Source organism: Chrysochloris asiatica, unplaced genomic scaffold (assembly GCF_000296735.1).
Source record: "Chrysochloris asiatica unplaced genomic scaffold, ChrAsi1.0 scaffold00412, whole genome shotgun sequence".
Lineage (NCBI taxonomy): Eukaryota > Metazoa > Chordata > Mammalia > Afrosoricida > Chrysochloridae > Chrysochloris > Chrysochloris asiatica.
Window position 1 is genome coordinate 1,191,476 of NW_006408930.1, and position 18,027 is coordinate 1,209,502.

At 43.2% G+C, this 18,027-nt stretch overlaps 1 protein-coding gene across 1 annotated transcript in view; it reads right to left on the reverse strand.

Annotated features, from left to right (window-relative positions):
- Positions 1–18,027, reverse strand: part of IPPK (inositol 1,3,4,5,6-pentakisphosphate 2-kinase) — a 133,640-nt gene that overhangs the window by 25,918 nt on the left and 89,695 nt on the right. Inside the window, exons 7-11 of the mRNA XM_006876771.1 lie at positions 14,789–14,847; positions 14,181–14,253; positions 7,799–8,078; positions 5,012–5,162; positions 4,041–4,143 (exon numbers count right to left, since the gene is read on the reverse strand). Of these exons, the coding sequence (XP_006876833.1) occupies positions 4,041–4,143; positions 5,012–5,162; positions 7,799–8,078; positions 14,181–14,253; positions 14,789–14,847 (666 nt within the window). The remainder of the gene's footprint in view (positions 1–4,040; positions 4,144–5,011; positions 5,163–7,798; positions 8,079–14,180; positions 14,254–14,788; positions 14,848–18,027) is intronic.

The following is an 18,027-nucleotide window of genomic DNA, read 5'->3' on the forward strand; positions in this document are numbered from 1 at the left end:
GAACCACAGGGAAGAAGCAGGATAACTGTTGTTGCAAGAAAGGAATTGTAACCATTGAGATGAAACAAAGTGTATAATTTGCTGAATGTAAAGCTGATGACCTTATCTGTAAATCTTCACTTAATTAAAAAAAAAAAAATATATATATATAGAGAGAGAGAGAGAGAGATTGAGAGAGAGAAAGAGACAGAGAGAGAGAGACAACCAAGAAAATAAAGAAGATACTGTTGTTGTTAAGTGCCGTTGAGTCAGTTCCAACTCATAATGACCCTGTATAGGGTTTCCAAGGAGCAGCTGGTGGGTTTGAACTACTGACCTGTGGTTTGCAGTACTACTGATCCTACAGCGCCACACCATAAGTCCAGGGGTCTTCAAAAATTCATGGGAAAATTCCATTATCTTTTCATTCCATTTTTGTACCAACTTTTTTGAAGCCCCTTGTATAAACACCCAGATTACAGCTACAGAGGAAATTTACAAAAGGACCTTCATTGATGTAACTTTTGAATGACATACTTCAAGAATAGGAAAGCTATGAACAACTGTAAACCAATAAATCAGAATAAATGAAATGGACAAATTCCTAAGACAAAAATACATAAAACTGACTCAAGAAATAAACAATCAGAATAAATGTATAATAAGTAAAGAGACTGAATTAGTAATGAAAAAACAATTCACACAAAAAATGTTCATACTCAGAGGGGTTCACGGATGAATTATACCAAATTTTTAAAGAGGCAATACCAATTCTTCACAAACTCTTCCAAAAAGAGAATAGAGAACATTTCCCAACTCTTTCTATGAGGCCAATACAGCCACCATTCCAGCAGAGCTGGTTTTAATACCCTGTGCCCTTTCTAACACCAACTGTATAAAAGCTGTAGTTCTTACTCTGACCCTGGCGAGCTAGCACAGCCCTCAAGTTAAAAGGTCACGCCATTCTTCAGACTCATAGCAGCCCTGTATAGGGTTTCCAAGGATAGTGCTTATCCTACAGTGCCACACTAGGACTTTGACCCTAAAGTGGGTTGTGACCTATATCTGTAATGGAAGGAAGTGATAAATTTCAGTTGTTGTTAGGTGCCATCAAGTTGGCCATAATGACCCTCTGGATAGGGTTTTCAGGAATGCAAATCTTTATGGGAGCAGAAAGTCTCTTCTTTCTACTGTGGAAATTCCAGTTGTTGTTGTTGTTGATGAGTGACATCAAGTCAGTTCCGACTCACAGCAACCCTGTGTAAGGTTTCCAAGGAGCAGCTTGTGAGTTTGAACTGCCAACCCTCTGGTTCAGGCCTAACATTTGGTCCAGTACACACTAGGACTCTACTAAAGTATACATGCAAGTTTTTTTCCTATTCAAGTTCATTGTTGTTGTTGTTAAGTGCTGTCAAGTCGTTTCTGACTCATAGCAACCCTGTATAGAGTTTCTGAGGAGCAGCTGGTAGATTTGAGCTGCCAACTTTGTGGTTAGCCGTCCAGTGTTTATTCTATAGCACCACACCAAGGACTCTAAGCTCATAGTGGCTGCAAGTTCCCTCCACGGAAGCAGAAAGCATAGGGCTTCCTGAGAAATTCTCCCAGGGTACCCCTCTGCCTAAATTCTGGGGTAGGAAGCCACGCCCCCACTCAGCCATGGTAGAGCAAGAAGCACTGGCTGTGAAGCTCAGGCCACTGTGAGCAAGGGTACCAGGAAAGGGATGGGTGATGTCGACTTCGTTCTGAGGCCACTTAAAAGGAAGTACAGATGAGCAAACTTGGGGTAACTGTCAGAACAGGAGGTGGGCGCTAGAGCTCTTGAGCGCAGGCTGTGGGGAGCAGCATGGAGACTGCAGGAGTGGGCCAGGCCAGGAGCAGGCTACAACATAATAAACTCAGGAAAATTCTCTTTAAAAGTTTAAGTAGTATATCATCACCTGACCCTAAGAAAACCTGCCCATATCATTTGGGGGAAACGTGAACCTCTTCTTTTAAACTTAAATTTTTACATCATACAGAATAGTTTCACTGTGCTCCCTTGTCCCATGCCCTCCTAGCAGTCCGGGTGTGGCTTTCCCTGCCCTCGCCAACTGAGCATCCAGTGGCACACTTTCCTTCACACACTCTACTCTGCTGGGGGTTGGATGCTACGAGTACCCCCACTGCTTTTGTAGGTGTTTGAACTCGCCCTGAACTATTCTGCATAAACAGCAGAGAATTGGGTCCACACTTCCAGTCTCTCTCACACCCACAAAGACACAGGTGTCGAGTGCCTAAGAATATACCAACAACACACATCACCAGTTAAAACTAATACAACATAACCACAATGTCTCAGAGAAAACAGACAACTTTAGCTTACACAAAGAAACAGGACAGGGTGCCTCAAACAAGTGATCAAAAGATGTAATCAGAAAGCATAATAACAGAAAGGGTATCAGAACTACTTGATAAGAAATTTAAAATAATGCTATTTAGGCACCGTCAACGAATTGAGAGAAAGATCAAGGAAAGCAAGGAAAACACTGCAAGAACAAGTGACAAAAGAAATATGAAATTGAAAGTCATACAACAGCAATTTAAAGAGCCAGAAAATAGGTTAGATAACGAAGACTTCAAAAACAAATGATAGTATACTGAAAGTACAAAAAAGGAGAATTGAATCAATGGAAGGCTGAATTACTGAGCTTGAAAAAAAATCTCTAAATATTTATTTGCTAGAGAATAAGCACTGGATTGGAAAAAAGGTCAGTGGTTCGAGCTACCAGCTGCTCCGCAAGACAAAGGTGAAGCTTTCTGCTCCCACAAACACTTACATTTGGAAATCCTATACAGGTTCGCTATGAGTCATGACCAACTTGAAGGTTCTTAACAGCAACAGAGGAACAATCAAAAAAATAATTTAAAATGCCAATGGAAGCCTAAGATTTAAGTGGGACACTATAAAGAGGAATAATTTACAGGCAACTGGAATTCCAGAACAGGAAGAAACAAACAAACAAAAACAGAGAAAACTGGTCAGGAGTTGTTAGAAGAAAAGTTTCCTAACACCATGAAACATAGGAAGTTAAACGAACTCCAAACAGGGCAAATAGACAAAGAAAATCACTAATACATATTACAATCAAACTTTTTAAAACCAAAGTCAAGGAAAGAATTCTGAAAGCAGCTCAGGAAAAACTAAAAGTTACCTACAAAGGAGAATTCATAAGACTAAACTCTGATTTTTCATAGAAAACAGGAAGAAGGCAATGGGATAACATATACAAAACTCTGACAGAAAAAAATTACCAAACAAAACTCACGTAGCCAGCAAAAAGTCTATCAAATAAGGTCATTTCCAAATAAAAAGAACTTGCAAAAACCATAACAACCTTACAAAAAATACTAAAGGGAGTTCTTTGAACATAGAACTAACAGCATGAGACAACAACCTTAGGCTAACCTACATGACAGTATCACCAAGAACTCAACCCAGACCTAAAACTTCAAAGCAAAACAAAATTGCAAAACTGAAAATAGGGAACCAGAGATACCAGTAGCAACAACAACAACAAAAAGAACTTCCAAATGAAGAAGAAATCAAGTAGATTCAAGTAATACAAATTTAAAAAAATAAATAAACCTGACTGTAACCCTAAAAACTAGATCAAGTCTTACTTCTAACCCTAGCCCATAACCCTAACACTAAATGAAGTCCTAGGCTTACCCTAGACCTCATCATAGTCCTAAGCCTAACTCCTTACCCCTACCCCACCCTTCTCAAAAAGGGAATAAATAAACTTTTTATTTTTAAAAAGAAGTCTGTGCTCCACCTACTCTCCCCTCCCTGAACCAGAGGCAACCATTGATTGTTTCACAGTCTCTCTAGTTTTGCATTTTCCAGAATGTCACAGAATTGGAATGAAATAGTATTCAGCTTTTCCAGACTTAGTCACTTTTTTTTTATATCTCCAATTTTCTATACTAACAGTAAGGAGTAGGCACTGAGAAACCCCAAGTTTAAGAGTTCCAGGTGCCCAGAGTCCAGTGTGGTCCAGGAGAGTTAACAAAAGCCCTACCTTTGTTAACGCATAGGCCAGTGTCCCATCATCTTCAGTAGAATGATCAAGCAACTTCTGATAAAATGCTTCATTGTAAGGCCCATCTATTTGTAATGTTTTTCTGAATGAGTAAAGCACACACAAAAACCACACACAGGGGAAAACAAGACAACAAAGATGCCTGAAAATGGTTTCTTAAACTTTAAGTTTAATTTAAAACCCATACATTTAATTTGAAAGAACACTTAATGTACCCATCAAAGAACCCCGGTGATACAGCAAGGTTAAATTAAGCATTCAGCTGCTGATCAAAAGGTCAGCAGTTCAAATCCACCCACTGCTCCAAGGGAAAAAAAAAGTGGCAGTCTGCTTCAGTAAAGATTAGTCTAGTAAACTTTATGGGACCGTTTTCCTCTGTCATAAAGGATTGCTATGAGTTGGAATTGACTTTACAACACACAACAACCCCTTCCTAAAAGTGAAGTTGTGATAAAGAATAAAAGTTTTAACTAGAACATAGCAAAACGAGCAACTTCAGGAGGCCTAGAAGTTGAGCATTCCTGGGTTAGAAATGTCCCCTAGCATACACCACCCCTCAGTAATCTCAAATTCAAGACAAGCCCCAAGACCAGAAGCTCAGCTCATGAGGGGCTCGGCTCTCTGTAAACACTCACTAACATTTCAACCTCAGAAACCTCAGGCCACAAGCAGCTCTCGTATGTGGAGCAACACTGCCCTCTACAGGGAGGTAGGAGTTAATCAAGTGAGGGACACGGGAAACATATGTGCTTTCTTTTCTAGAAATGGATTAATTGCGAATGTGATGGTGACACCCAGTTAAGATTCAGGACCAGACCCAAGGAACAGGGAGCCTTCGAGGAGGACATGTCCTGTTTCTTCTCCTCTGACACAGTAGGACACCTCAGAGGTGGAAGCTGACTGTCAATCTCCTCCCACAATTCCACTCTCAGAGCTGCTTGGTGACTTACCTCTGCTCAGGAAACTCCTGCAGGTAGCGTTCAACCCGGCTGTACAGAGGGTAGAGGCCCTCGATGTCCAGCATGTCCAACATCTGCACTTGGAGGGTCTTGTACAGAAGACAGCCCTTAGGTAACCCTGAGTGCTCTGGGGTGTTTTTTCCTATCAAGAACATCAGGAGAAAACAAGAGTAAAGATTAAAACTGTGCTCCAAGGGAGGCAGCGGCAAAGCAGCAGAGGCCCAGGCTCCAACTTGCCCTCAGGATTAGCACTGGATGCCCCAGATGATGAAGACAGAGCACAGCCACCCTTCAAGTACCTGCTGCAGGGGTTACCTGAGCACCCACGGTGACTGAGTGCTGCAGGGAGGCCCACAGACAGATGGGGCTACGTGAAATCCAAGGCCAGAAGCTCCCAATCAGCTGGTCCTGTTCAGACTGCCTTTTAGATTCATCACACCAGCTCCCAAATCACCTGTGATTTATGTTGAGAGATGGCCCACGGGACCTACTACCAGCAAAAAGAGCCAGGAGTGGACGTGGGGTCTCTGCACTGTAAAGCTCTTACATCCAGGAGAAGATCAATACCAAGACACACAGAGATCTCTAAGGAATGCTGGGCCTACAGATGCTGAAAGAAGACTAATTATTTCCCCAGAGCCGGCACTCTGAATTTAGACTCTAGCAGTTCAAACTCTAAAAGAATAAATTTGTCTGCTACCGCAAAAGATATAAAGCCTTGGACAGTCTATATAGGGTCACAATGAATCAAAATAGACTCCTTGGCACTTAACAGCAAAGTCACACAAAAAAAGCAAAAGAGAGAGAGAAAGTAAAAGAGAGATGATTCTGTTTGCAGAAATCAATGCACAGAGCTTCACATGACGAAGATGACATCCCAAATTTGCAAATTAACACTGCCACAGGATAATACCCCGCACACCACACATGCAGAGTCCACAGCACAAACTCAGACTGATAGGAGTGCTGGGCACCAGGCTGGTGGAAGCATGGACCATGGCCCAATAATGCTGTGCTACAGGTTACAGGTGTTCAGTGCCTCTAACATTAAACCCTTGCCAAGGACCTGCCCCAGTACTCACAAATATGGAAATGAATGTGACTCAACATGCAGACCTGGAACACCTAATATGTACAAGGCACTCTTTGAGGATTGTGAGGGCACTAACGAACTCCAGGCAATAATTGTTAGGTGTCGGCTCCGACTCGAAGGCACTTAACAACAACAACAACAATTTTAGGGAAACCACCAAGCTGTCCACACCAAATGCAAACTCAGACAGCTCTGGCTGACCAGGCCCTACCCCGGGCTCATCTGAGCCCCCCACCCCCACCCCACAGCAAAGTGTTCTCAGTCCCTCAAGTCCCAGAACAAAAGGGGAGTAAGAGCTGTGTGTAATCACACAGAGAGTGCTAGACCTACAGGACATTCTTTGCACAGTGGACTACTTCAAGATGAATAAAGTTGGAAATACGACATCCACCAATATAGATTTATGTGACTTGAAGTGGAAAAGGTCTGTTTTAACTAATATAACGTGACCTTGTTTGACAAACTGCCCACCTGCTGCATGGTTGCTCCTGGATTCTTGCCTAGACAAGGGCTGTGAGGTGCAATCCACCAGGGGGTGGTAGTGCTTACTCACTAGTGAGAACCCAGGGTTTCCTAAGAATTTACATGGGTCTGAGCCGCATGCTCATGGAAAAGGCCCCCCACCAAAGACCTGCAGAGAAACCAGGGTCTTACAGGTCCTTCCAGAGAAACGCTTATCAATTAAAAACATTTTGCTCCCAGAATATAGGTACGATCTTAGCAAATTGTGGGGAAATGATCATGTGTCATTTTTGTAAAAAGGCGAAAAACATTCACTTGTGATAAGAAAAATTGGCACGAAGTAGGGGGACAGGGAAGGTGTGAGCAGAATGTCTAAGAAGAGAGTGGACACCTGAATGCCAGATGCTGCCACAGGCAGGCGTGACCATGCAGGACAGGCTTTTGTGGACGGGATGCTTCAACTTCAGATCCAGGCTCAGATGAGGCTCAAGACCACAGGTATCTTTAGCACAAAATCGGAACCATAAGTCTTCCCAGTTGGTCCAAAGGAATAAGTAAATAGCTATGGCTCTCACTTCCTAAATGTTAAGTTGTAGTGCCTAATGACAGATGTTAAAAAGAACAAACAAGGAGCCAACAATGTTCAAAGGAAAAACTTAAGCTGGCCCATCCAGCTACACAGCTAGACTCCAAGTGACAGCTGCCCCACTGGGATAAAAGCCACACACTGACGCTGCTGTATAGGGTTTCTGAGGAGTGGCTTGTGGATTTGAACCACAGATATTGCAGTTAGCAGTCCAGTGCTTAGCCTACAACGCCACACCAGTACTCTGATAAATATATAGAGACTATATAGATATATATGTTGCTGTTAAGTGCCGTCAAGTCAGTTCTGACTCATAGCAACCCTGAATAGGGTTTCCAAGGAGCAACTAGCTAGTGGGTTTAAACAACCAACCTTGCGGTTAGCAGTCCAGTGCTTACCCCATGGTGCCAAATACATCCTGCAATTTATAAACCAGATCAAAGTCAGCAAGGAGGAAGCAGCCCAATGTGGACACAAGTGGCAAAGAGGCTGCTCTGAAAAAAACACATCAGACTTGGGACAAGTTCTGTGGAGACTCACTGGGACCTAGGGCCAGCACCCCCTCCCTAGAGCATTGAAGAACTCACTCTCAATGCCGCCACCACCCCACGACCATCCACTCAGAGATGGGGCCTACCTTGAAAGCGCAGCTGCCTGCTGAAGGGGCTGGCTTCGCAGGCTTGTGGGCCCTGTGTGGTGGGCATAGCTCTCCAGACACTTGGTCGGTTCTTGTCGGTGCCACTCAGTAGCACCTGTGTGAGGACATGAACCAGCTCCTGGATCACAGCCCTGGTGCAGTGTGGCCCGCTGGCCAGCCCGTTGGAAGGGAAGAAGAAAGGCTTCAGATGGTGCGCAAGTTCGCTCCAGTCAGCCACACAGTCCCGCGCTTCTTTGCCTCCATAGATTAATTCACCATTCTTCAGTTGGGGGAAAAGAGACAGGGAAATGTCAGCTCCTAAAGGCACCAAGAGAGGCACTTTCATCTCTGCACCAGCAGGTGTGACCCACAGTGCATTTTCAGTATGGCCCCGCATGGAGCTTTCACCCTTCCACTCCTGGCCTCTACGGGGAGAACTGTCCAGGAGTAAGGCCAAGAGACAACTCCTTTAGGATGTACAGCAGGAGAAAAGTTCTCAAGATGTGCAGATGTGCACCCTGGCCTGCAATACATTAATACATTTCTCTCATTTCTGAAATGGTAAGCAGATCCTCAGTGCACACAAGCAACCATCACACAAAACAGCCAAGCTGGTTATTTAATAGCACAAGTAAAATACAGGTTAAGCCAGGGCAAGGGTGAGCGTTCTTATCCTGAGAAAGCACTCTTCTCTGTGCCACCTTGTGGTGATTCACCAATGGAGACTCTGGACTCAATGCCACACAGATTTCTGCCCGAGCCAGCCCCTCCAACATGCACAAAGGGGCTCCAGAGGCCTCTCCTCTTGCCATCAGGCTGGGTCAAGCTGCCCCCCACAGCCAAATGGTACTCCAACAGTGCTGGGTCGAGAATCCAGAGTGAGGGAGGTCACTTGTCACAGCTTTAGTCCCCTCCACACAGTACCAGGCTTGTCTAAGAACCCACATCAGACGGCGGAAGGAACAGCATGTAGGTCACCAGACTAAGTCATCTAAGACACTGCTCCATCTTGGCTGTGCTGTGCCTCTGCTGAGAATTCCCACACTGAGCAGCCTCTTTGTTTGGGAGCCTCCAAATGGAAGTGGTGTCACGAGTCCCTGGACTTCAACCAGCCAAGCAGTTCCTAAGCCTGGCTATACAAATGGCAAGTAAATATTTGTTGTTTGAAGCTGCTAAACTTGGGATTATTTATACTGCAGCAGTAGACAATATGGATCAATCCACTCCAACAGGAAGTATGGAGAAAGCACTGTCCCTGATCATGGCCTGGGATTCAGCAGCCCTGAGAGTCCCTATGAGAGGGGACACAACCAGCACAAGCACTGGCTACAGCTCAGAGGAGACCAGGGAGATCATCAAGAAAAGCATGAGGATTATTTGAAAGCAAACGAAGGAAAAGCAAGTCCTCCTGAGGCAGAGCACCTGGGACAGTAGCATGGCAAAGCTGGGGATAGGGGGGCGGGCATGGCAGCAGCCCCCTGGGTCCACAACAAAGTATGGCTGGAAGTAGTGAGCCTAGCCCCATGGAGGACACAGAGCACACTGAGTGACCCCTCAGAGCCTGGCAGGTAGGGGAAGTAAAAAGCTGAACCTCACACAGAGCAGACTGACAGCTGTGTGAGAATGGTGGTTCCCAGCGGGGAGCCCACCATGACACAGCAGTGTCATGAAAGAGACTGCTTAGTGCCATCAGGACAACTGTTCCCCACCATTGGGGTGAGTCCAGGGTGTTCCTGCTGTGCTCTATTTCAGGGGTCTCAGGGCTAAGCTGCCTATCTCACTCGAACAATGACTTCACTTAGTCAATCTACTTCCAGATTGTTGTTGTTAGGTGCTATCGAGTCAGTTCCGACCCATAGGGACCCTGGATAGGGGTTTCTGAGGAGCAGCTTGTGAGCTTGAACCGCTGATCTTGTGGTTCAAGCAGACTTTGCAGTCCAGTGCATTAACCCACAGCGCCACACCAGGACTCTACTTCCAGATTGTTGTGACGTGCCATTGAGTCAGTTCCGACCCATAGCGACCCTGTATAGGGTCTCTGAGGAGCAGCTGGTGAGCTTGAACTGCCGACCTTGCGGTTTAAACGGCTTTGCAGTCTAGTGCATTAACTCACAGCGCCACACCAGGACTTCCAGACTGGGTGCCCTAAATACAGATAACACCTAGGCCTATAGACACTCCATCTAGGGCAGGAAAACATGTCACATCCCTCCCCTACCCAAAGAGTTTTTACCTCTCTGGATCCAACATCTGTACTGGTTTTTTGTTTGTTTTTCCTTTTGTTTTATCATTGCTTTGGTTTGTTTATTCTTTCTTCTCCTCCTTCCTCTCTTTCCCTTCTTGTGATGTTTACCCTTTTAATCTCCACTTTTGTTTTTTTCTCTTTTCTTCTGTTTCTCATTTCCAACCTTATCTCCTTTTCCTTTTGATTTTTCTTTACTACTTTCTAGTCTTTTTCTTTTCATCGTCCCTCTGCTTTTTTCTCTTCCTTTTATTTTTTCTCTTACAGCTCTATTTTTCTGTCCCTCTTTTCTCTTTTTAGTTATTATATCCGTTTTTCTCTTATTGCTGCCCATTTGTATCTCCTTTGTTATGTTCTGTTTTCACGGTTGTTTGCTTGTCTGTTTGTTCTGTTTTGTTTTCCTGTGTGTTTTCTCCACTTGCTCTACCTGACAGAAGAGAGCAACTATGCCCACACAGCTCAGTCACAACTGTATCCTTTGTATCTCCACCCACTACCAGCTCCTATACCACCTGCTCAACAACACAGTCAAACCCATCCTAAACTGAGCTGTATGAACAGCTAACAGAAAATGATGCATATATTTCCATTCTCTAATCAAACTCACCAGGAGACAGCTGGTGAGAGCCTAAGAACACACTAAAATAAAACCATCAATTAAATATAAGCACAATGACACCACAATGTCTTGGAGACAACAGAAGATTTTAGCTCACATGAAGAAATAAGAGAGAGTGGCTCCAACACATGAACCAGATGCAGAGGCAGAAAATGTTTCTGAGAAAGAAAAGGTAATGAAATGTCCAAGAAATGATTTTTTAAATGATACTTGTTGTTGTTGTTGTTGTTAAGTGCCATCAAGTCGGTTCTGACCCATAGCGACCCTGTACAGGGTTTCCGAGGGTGTAAATCCTTACGGGAGTAGAAAGCTTCATCTTTCTCCCGCGGAGCGGCTGGTAGTTTCGAACCGCTGACCTTAAGGTTCGCAGCCCGATTCATAACCACTACACTACCAGAGCTTGATACTTAGATACCTTAAAAAAATTGACAGAAAGATCAAGGAAAACAAGAACAACACAGAAAAAAACTTTAGAAGAATTTAGGTAAACACTATATAAGAATAGACAACATAAATGCAAATTCTGAAACAACATAAAATTTGCACATAGAACTTCAGAAAATTAATGATAAGATCACAAAAATGGACACTACATGGGAAGAGCAAGGGAACAAACAGATTTGAATCAAAGGAAGCCCAACTAGTGACCTTGAAGGTAAACATCTCAATACTAGTAAACTAGAAGAACAATCTGAAAAAGAATTAGAGTCCCTAACATAATGAAAGACGAGAAGGTAACCATTCAAGAAGCTGAATAAACTCCAAACAAGACAGACCCCAAAAGAAAATCACAGAGACATAGCATAATTAAATTAAAAAAATCAAAGACAAGGAAAAATTCTGAGAGCAGCTCAGGAAAAATGAAACGTTAACTATTAAGGAGAACCACTAAGATTAAACTCTGATTTCTCTGCAGAAAGCAGGCAGACAAGAAGGCAATGGGATGACATACACAAAACTCTGGAAGAAAAAAGTTGCTAACAAATAACCATATACCCAGCAAAGCTGTCCTTAAAATGAGACAGTGAATCTAGGACATTTTCAGATAAACAGAAATTTAAGGAATTTGTAATATTCAGACCAACTATAGAAAAATACTAAGGGGTGTTTTGCACGAGAACCAACAACAGAAGACAACAACCTGAGATTAACATACATGAGAATACCACCCAGAACTCAATCCGTATATTGCAGTATTTAAAGCAAAACAAACCTACAAGACTGAAAACAGGGAACAAGAGATACCGTTTACAACGAAGTCAACTACAAAGCACAAAGAGGAAACAGTGTAGATACAGAATTTCTAAATGGTGAGGTATCAAGTAGATTTCAAGATAAAACAGACTTTTTTTGCGACGGGGTGGGGGGGGAGGTAACAGAGTTTTAAACATGGAGAAAATTAATAAATTATAGGATAACCTCATAGAAAATTAATATACCTTTACATCAAAATAAAAAAGAGGAAAATCAGAAAGATTTAGTAAACATTAAAATAACAGCAATTAAGGAAATGAAAAGAAAACCCACAAACAAAACAATCTCAGCACAGAAATTTATGTGAAACAATGAAACCAGCAACAATACAAAACAAAGCAACACACACACAGCAAAAATGACAGCAATCAATTCACACCTATCGACAATTAACATAAATTGTGAATGGATTAAATGCACCAGTCAAGAGACAAAGAGTAGCAGAATGGATACAAACTTCGGTACATACACACAATGGAATATTATGCAACACTGAAGAACAATGACAAATCTGTAAAAGACCTCATTAACATGGATGAACCTGAAGGACATGATACTGAGTGAAATTAGTCAACCACTAAAGGACAAACATTGTATGAGACCACTGTTACAAAATGAAAAGGTTATCTTGCTAAATAAAACACAAAACAGTCCACTGATGATTACCAGGAGTAGAAAGGGAGAGAAAATTATTCACTTGGTAAAGGGTCAACATATGCTAATTTGAGGGATGGGAAGACAATACAGCAAGAAGAGGTTGTCATAGGAAAAATGAAGGTAGTGGAAGACAAAGGGAATATAGGCAAATACTGTTAATTGATGGTATATGGAAGGGATGCAATCACTGTAAAGATATGACGAAGTGTATGAATTGTTGAATGCTCTGTTCTGTAAAGCTTCACTCAAGTCACAAGTGAAAACAAAAACACCAAGAGCAAAATGCTGTGTAGGCTCTGAACCTTTACAGGAAAGTTTGTCTAGCTTGGAGTTTTGTACTTAGCTGACAAGTTGGGCTCTTCAAAGCCATTCTCTCTCTCAAAGGAGAATGGCCACCCCTCCATGACCAGGTTCCAGGGCAAGACCAAGGGGTAGGTAATTCAGGATCTGCCATCACCCCACTTAACCCAGGATCAGGACCCAGGGTTTCTAAGAAAACGAGGATGAAGGCAATCAGGGACTGGCCGCCACTCCTACTTTTAATCTCTAAGCAGAACTCTGGATCAGAGCACCCTTCAAGTAATAGAAGGACAAAATCTCCTCTACAACATTAATCATGCCAGACTTATAGCAATGGCGTTAAAAGGTGGATCCCATGTGACAGTCCTGTTTCTGCAGATGGCTCTGGGACCTCAATGGCAACAGGAGCAGGCAACAGCCCTCCCCAATTCGTACTCCAGAATGGGCTTGTCTCTGAGGACCTCCACCACTGGAGGAAGCCTCAACCTTTCACAAATGATCACTTATGCTTCATGTCATTGTAGACATAAGTGGAGTTGATGAAGAGGAGGCAAGGAGATGGTAAATCGAGGGAACATGCACCCACTGTGGGCTCTCTTAGGCTGAGCCAGAGCCACAGTCATCTCCAGGCCTTGTGCAGCCTCCAACCCTCTCCGCACACCTGCTCCCCTCTACCTCTTACTTTCATTCCCTCGCCTTCTCACCCCTTGCTCTCACTCCTTTACTTTGTACTCCCTCTCTATGTGGATGCCCTAATTCCCACTCTGGATGCTCTGCTGCCCTCTTCTTTCCCTCCTTGACCTTGCCCCACCCCTCCTCCAAGATCCCCTTATGCCCATTTCACCTACACTGGTCAGGAAGAATGACAGAGAGAAGCTGGACATAGCTGCCCTTTGTCCAGGTTGGAGAGCACCATTCTACCTGGAGGACACAGGGCCATGGAGTTTCACCAAGAATCCCACACCAGGGTACCAGGTCTATAAGCCCCAGTACTGGCTCCAATGGCAGAAACACCTGTGCACACCCTGGAAAAGGACTCTCAGGAGAGAGAGGTGCAGGATTCAAGTACAAAGCTCTGGACTAACAATAATTAGCAGGGCTGGCAGAGCACTGGGCCACTGCATTGAGGCTTAAGACAGCCTCAGCCATCCCTAAGACAGCTCTGTCCACCTGATCATCCCCGAGGCCACAGGTGACTTGTCAGACTTGAGGATGCAGGAACCTGGACATGTCCATGCCTAGGACAAGGTCAAAGGTATCCACTGGACTCCACCCCCAAGAAACTGCCATAAAATAGAAGCAACTCTTACCTTGAATATCTTTAAGTTGTTCTGTGCTTCCTGTAACAAACTTTTCAAGGCAAAGTGCATTCTTTGTTTATTTCTAAAAGGGGAAAGTATTATTGATATAATTCAAAAGCAGTTCAAATCGTCCTTTGAAGATTTCTGCTGTGTGTTTAGAGGAAGTGCACTAAGGACGTCAGGGAGGTCTGTGGAAGGGTCTCTGGGACTTTGCTCAGCCACTGGACACTGGCTGCTGCATGTGAGCCTGAAGAGACACTTGCCCAAGGCAACAGGAGCCACCTGCAGCCAGGCTAACATTACTGCGGGAGTTTTCACCTATCCAGAGGTGTGAGAGAGCAAAGGCTTAAACAACTGAATTCTGATGTTCCAGATGGGAAAAGGGCAAGGGCTTAGATCCAACTGGTTTGGGGTATTACCAGAAGACAAATCCAGTCATGATTTGGATTTCAAGGAGAAAACCAGTCAGTTGGCAATGGCCTCAGTCTGTGAGCATGAAAGCAGAGCCTGGACTATCTGAGACACTGGTGGAAAGACCTGCAAGGGGCCTTCACACACTATCACCCCCATCACTAGAGAGCCTCGCACAAGGAGTCAGACAAGCAGCATTTTCTTACCCTGAGTAGAGATCGAGGGGGCAGTATTTACTTATCTGCTTCCACTTTCCAGTTGCTACCTATAAAAAAAATGACATGAAACATGAGACACAATGGGACAAGGCAGTGCGAGTGATCACAGAAGTATTAGGGTGGCTATAGCCAAGCCCGGGGGGCATAAGGGTCCCACCAGATCCCATCAAGCTTCCAAGTAAACACACAGACTTGGGAGTGGGGACTGGGGAGGAAGCACCAAGATTCCCACTTAAGGAAAGTCTCTGTTTCTCCAAGAGATTCAAGAAGTTAGCCAGCCTGATATTTGGACAGGCCAAGAAAGCAGCAAGCACCTTCTTCACCTTGCAAGACTAAATTTATAGAGTAGTCTGATGAACAAAAATCATTAAAATGATATGCCCCAGGAATGGAACAAGCGTGGTTAACAAATAATTTCATGTTGCCGGTAGGAAAATAATTTGGAACTACCTCTAAAAAAGAATTTGCTGGTATTCATCAAAATTTAAAATCCAAGTGTCTCTGACATGGTCCATATACTAGGAATCTAGAAAATTTAATGCTCTTGTCAGGTGCAACCAAATCAGCTCCAACTCATAGCAACTCTACATACAACGGAACTAAACACTGCTCAGTCCTGTGCCAGCCTCACAATTATTACTTCACTTGACTTGAGCCCATTGTTGCAGTCACTGTATTAATCCATCTGTTGGGGATCTTCCTTTAGAAAACCCAGCATAGGCAAAAAGCACAGGCTCAAGGATATATTTACTGCATCCTCACTTATTACAGTAAAACGTAGAAAATGATCAGCAGAGACATGACTAAGTAAACCACAGACCCTCCATCATGGGCCTGGAACACAGTGGGCAAACTGCAGACTGAATGCAGCCACTAACAGAAAGAGGTAGAGCTAAATGTCTCTAAGATGATCATTTGAAAAAGCAATTGGTAGAACCATGCATATAATATGCCACTTTGGGTCTACATCTATACATGCCTACATCCTAATATGCAGAGAAAATCCTTGAAGAACAATCCTGAGAGGTTACTTAGTAGAAAAACAATCAGCAGAACAACCACATAAAGTATGACCCCATAACTGCTTTAAAAAAAAAAATGCATGTGCGTCTGTGCATGTACATGTTAGAGTATGTAGCATCCTGGTGTGATGCTGTAGGATTAACACCGGTTCATACCCACCAATCACTCCTCAGAAATCCTATATTGGGTCACTAGGAGTTGGAACTGACTGGACAACACTTAACAACAACAACACATTACAAGTATGTACAGAAAAAGCCTGTAAGACTACTCAACAAACCTAGCAGTTCTTCTACAGGAATGCAGTTTAGAGACACAGATGTTCAAATTTATATCACACATATGAGTATTTCATTAATTTGAAAATCCTAAAATACTTAAAAATAAATAAAAGACGAATGCTTACAAAAACAAAAACTGTGGTGTTCACAACATGTTGACTAAAATATATATCAACAGTAAGAAATATTTTTATTTGCTTTACCCTATTTGTTAAAACTAATATTTCCTTCCAATACAACTTATCTTTAAGGAGTTTGAGCCAGTATGACAGAATGTAAGATATAACTAAATAAAACATACCTTTATAAACTTAGAGACCAGAGGAGAGAGGGCTGAGAACCCATCTTCTGAGAACCCCTCTCAAAGGTCCTCTCCCATCACATCTCAATGCTCCTAAAATGGAGTATTTGGCGCTTTCCCCCTTTCAACCTTGGCAACTCATTCCTCAGAAGAATGACCTCTTCAGGGAGACCTTCCTGACCTGACTCAGAGAGGGTCCCTGAATAGGTTGCATGTCTCTGAGAACAGCACTCCACTGCAGCAACGCAGTCTTTCTGCAGTGGGCCACCTCCACTAGGTTGCCGGCACTGAGGAAGGGCTCCACAGGCCCTGCTCACCACCACATGCAACACCTGGCTCAGTGATGGCTCCCTGCACAGCTGATGAATGATAGCTCCTAGGAGACAGGTCCTAGTAGTCCTGCTTTACAAGCAGTACATTGCTAAAGGGGAGTTTCTCATCAACCGCTTGCCCTGAAAGTACCCAGGAGGGGTACGGTGATGACAGGAAACACTGTAAAGTCTCAGGTAGCAGAGACAACACCACGGTAGAAGAGAGCCAGTAGCGGAATACGTAGGAAGCATCATCTTATTTCTATTTAAAAACTATACATTTTTTATTTGCATAGAAGTCTAGCTGTCTAGATGTGCAAACTGCCAGTAAGAACTACCTCAAGAAAGGTAAGCTTTTGCAGTTGTTATACATTGCACTCATAAAGCACACAATTTTATATAATTCTATATTTTATCTATTCATGTAATTCTATGTTTTATCCATTATATGACCAGGTACTGCTTTATGATAAAAAATATTCCAGTAAATGAAAGCCACCATCGAAAGAAAATGATTTGAAAATCACCAAGACTACGGTCCTTGGTCAAACTTCAGGTCTGGAGCTGAATTCACCCCCAAATAACAGACATGTCTACAATAGTGAGGTGCTCTGTGATAGTCAAGGATTTGTGTCAAACTGACTGAGCGAGGATTCTTGGTGGTTTGGCAGTTGAGATGTAGTTATCCCCATAGTGAGATCTAATACAACGTAATGGACTCTATGATGTTTGGCTATGAAGATGTCTCCTTGGGGGTGTGATCTGCTTCCAATATGCTAGACTCTCAGGCAAATCTCGTTTACTTTCTGCTGGGTCTGGATCTTGCATCTGACTCATCCTTCAACTTCTGGTTCTTTGGATTTGAGCCAGTGACCTGCTCTATTACCTGCTGGTCCTGGGGAGACATCAGCAGCCTGCCTGCTTGCCGAACCTGTCTGCCTGCTGGACCTGCTGATCTTGGTTCTTCTAACCCAGACTTGGGACTCTCACCTCTATAGTTGTGAGAGGTGAGTTGATATAAACCTCTCTTAACATATGTAAGTTTCACTGGTTTTGCTTCTCTAGAAAACCCAGCCTAAGACCTTAGAATTATCAACCTTTTGAGATAAAAAGGACAAGGGCAAAATTCAGACGAGTGAGGAAAGGAGGAATAAAGGAAATGGGAAACACAAGGCGGAAAGGGACTAAGTGATATTACATTATGAAAATTGTAATCAATGACCTGTGAAGGAATTGTAATCAAAAGCAAAATGTGTAGGAATTGTTGAATGGAAAACTGATCATAATAAAAAGTTAAAAAAAAAAAAAAAA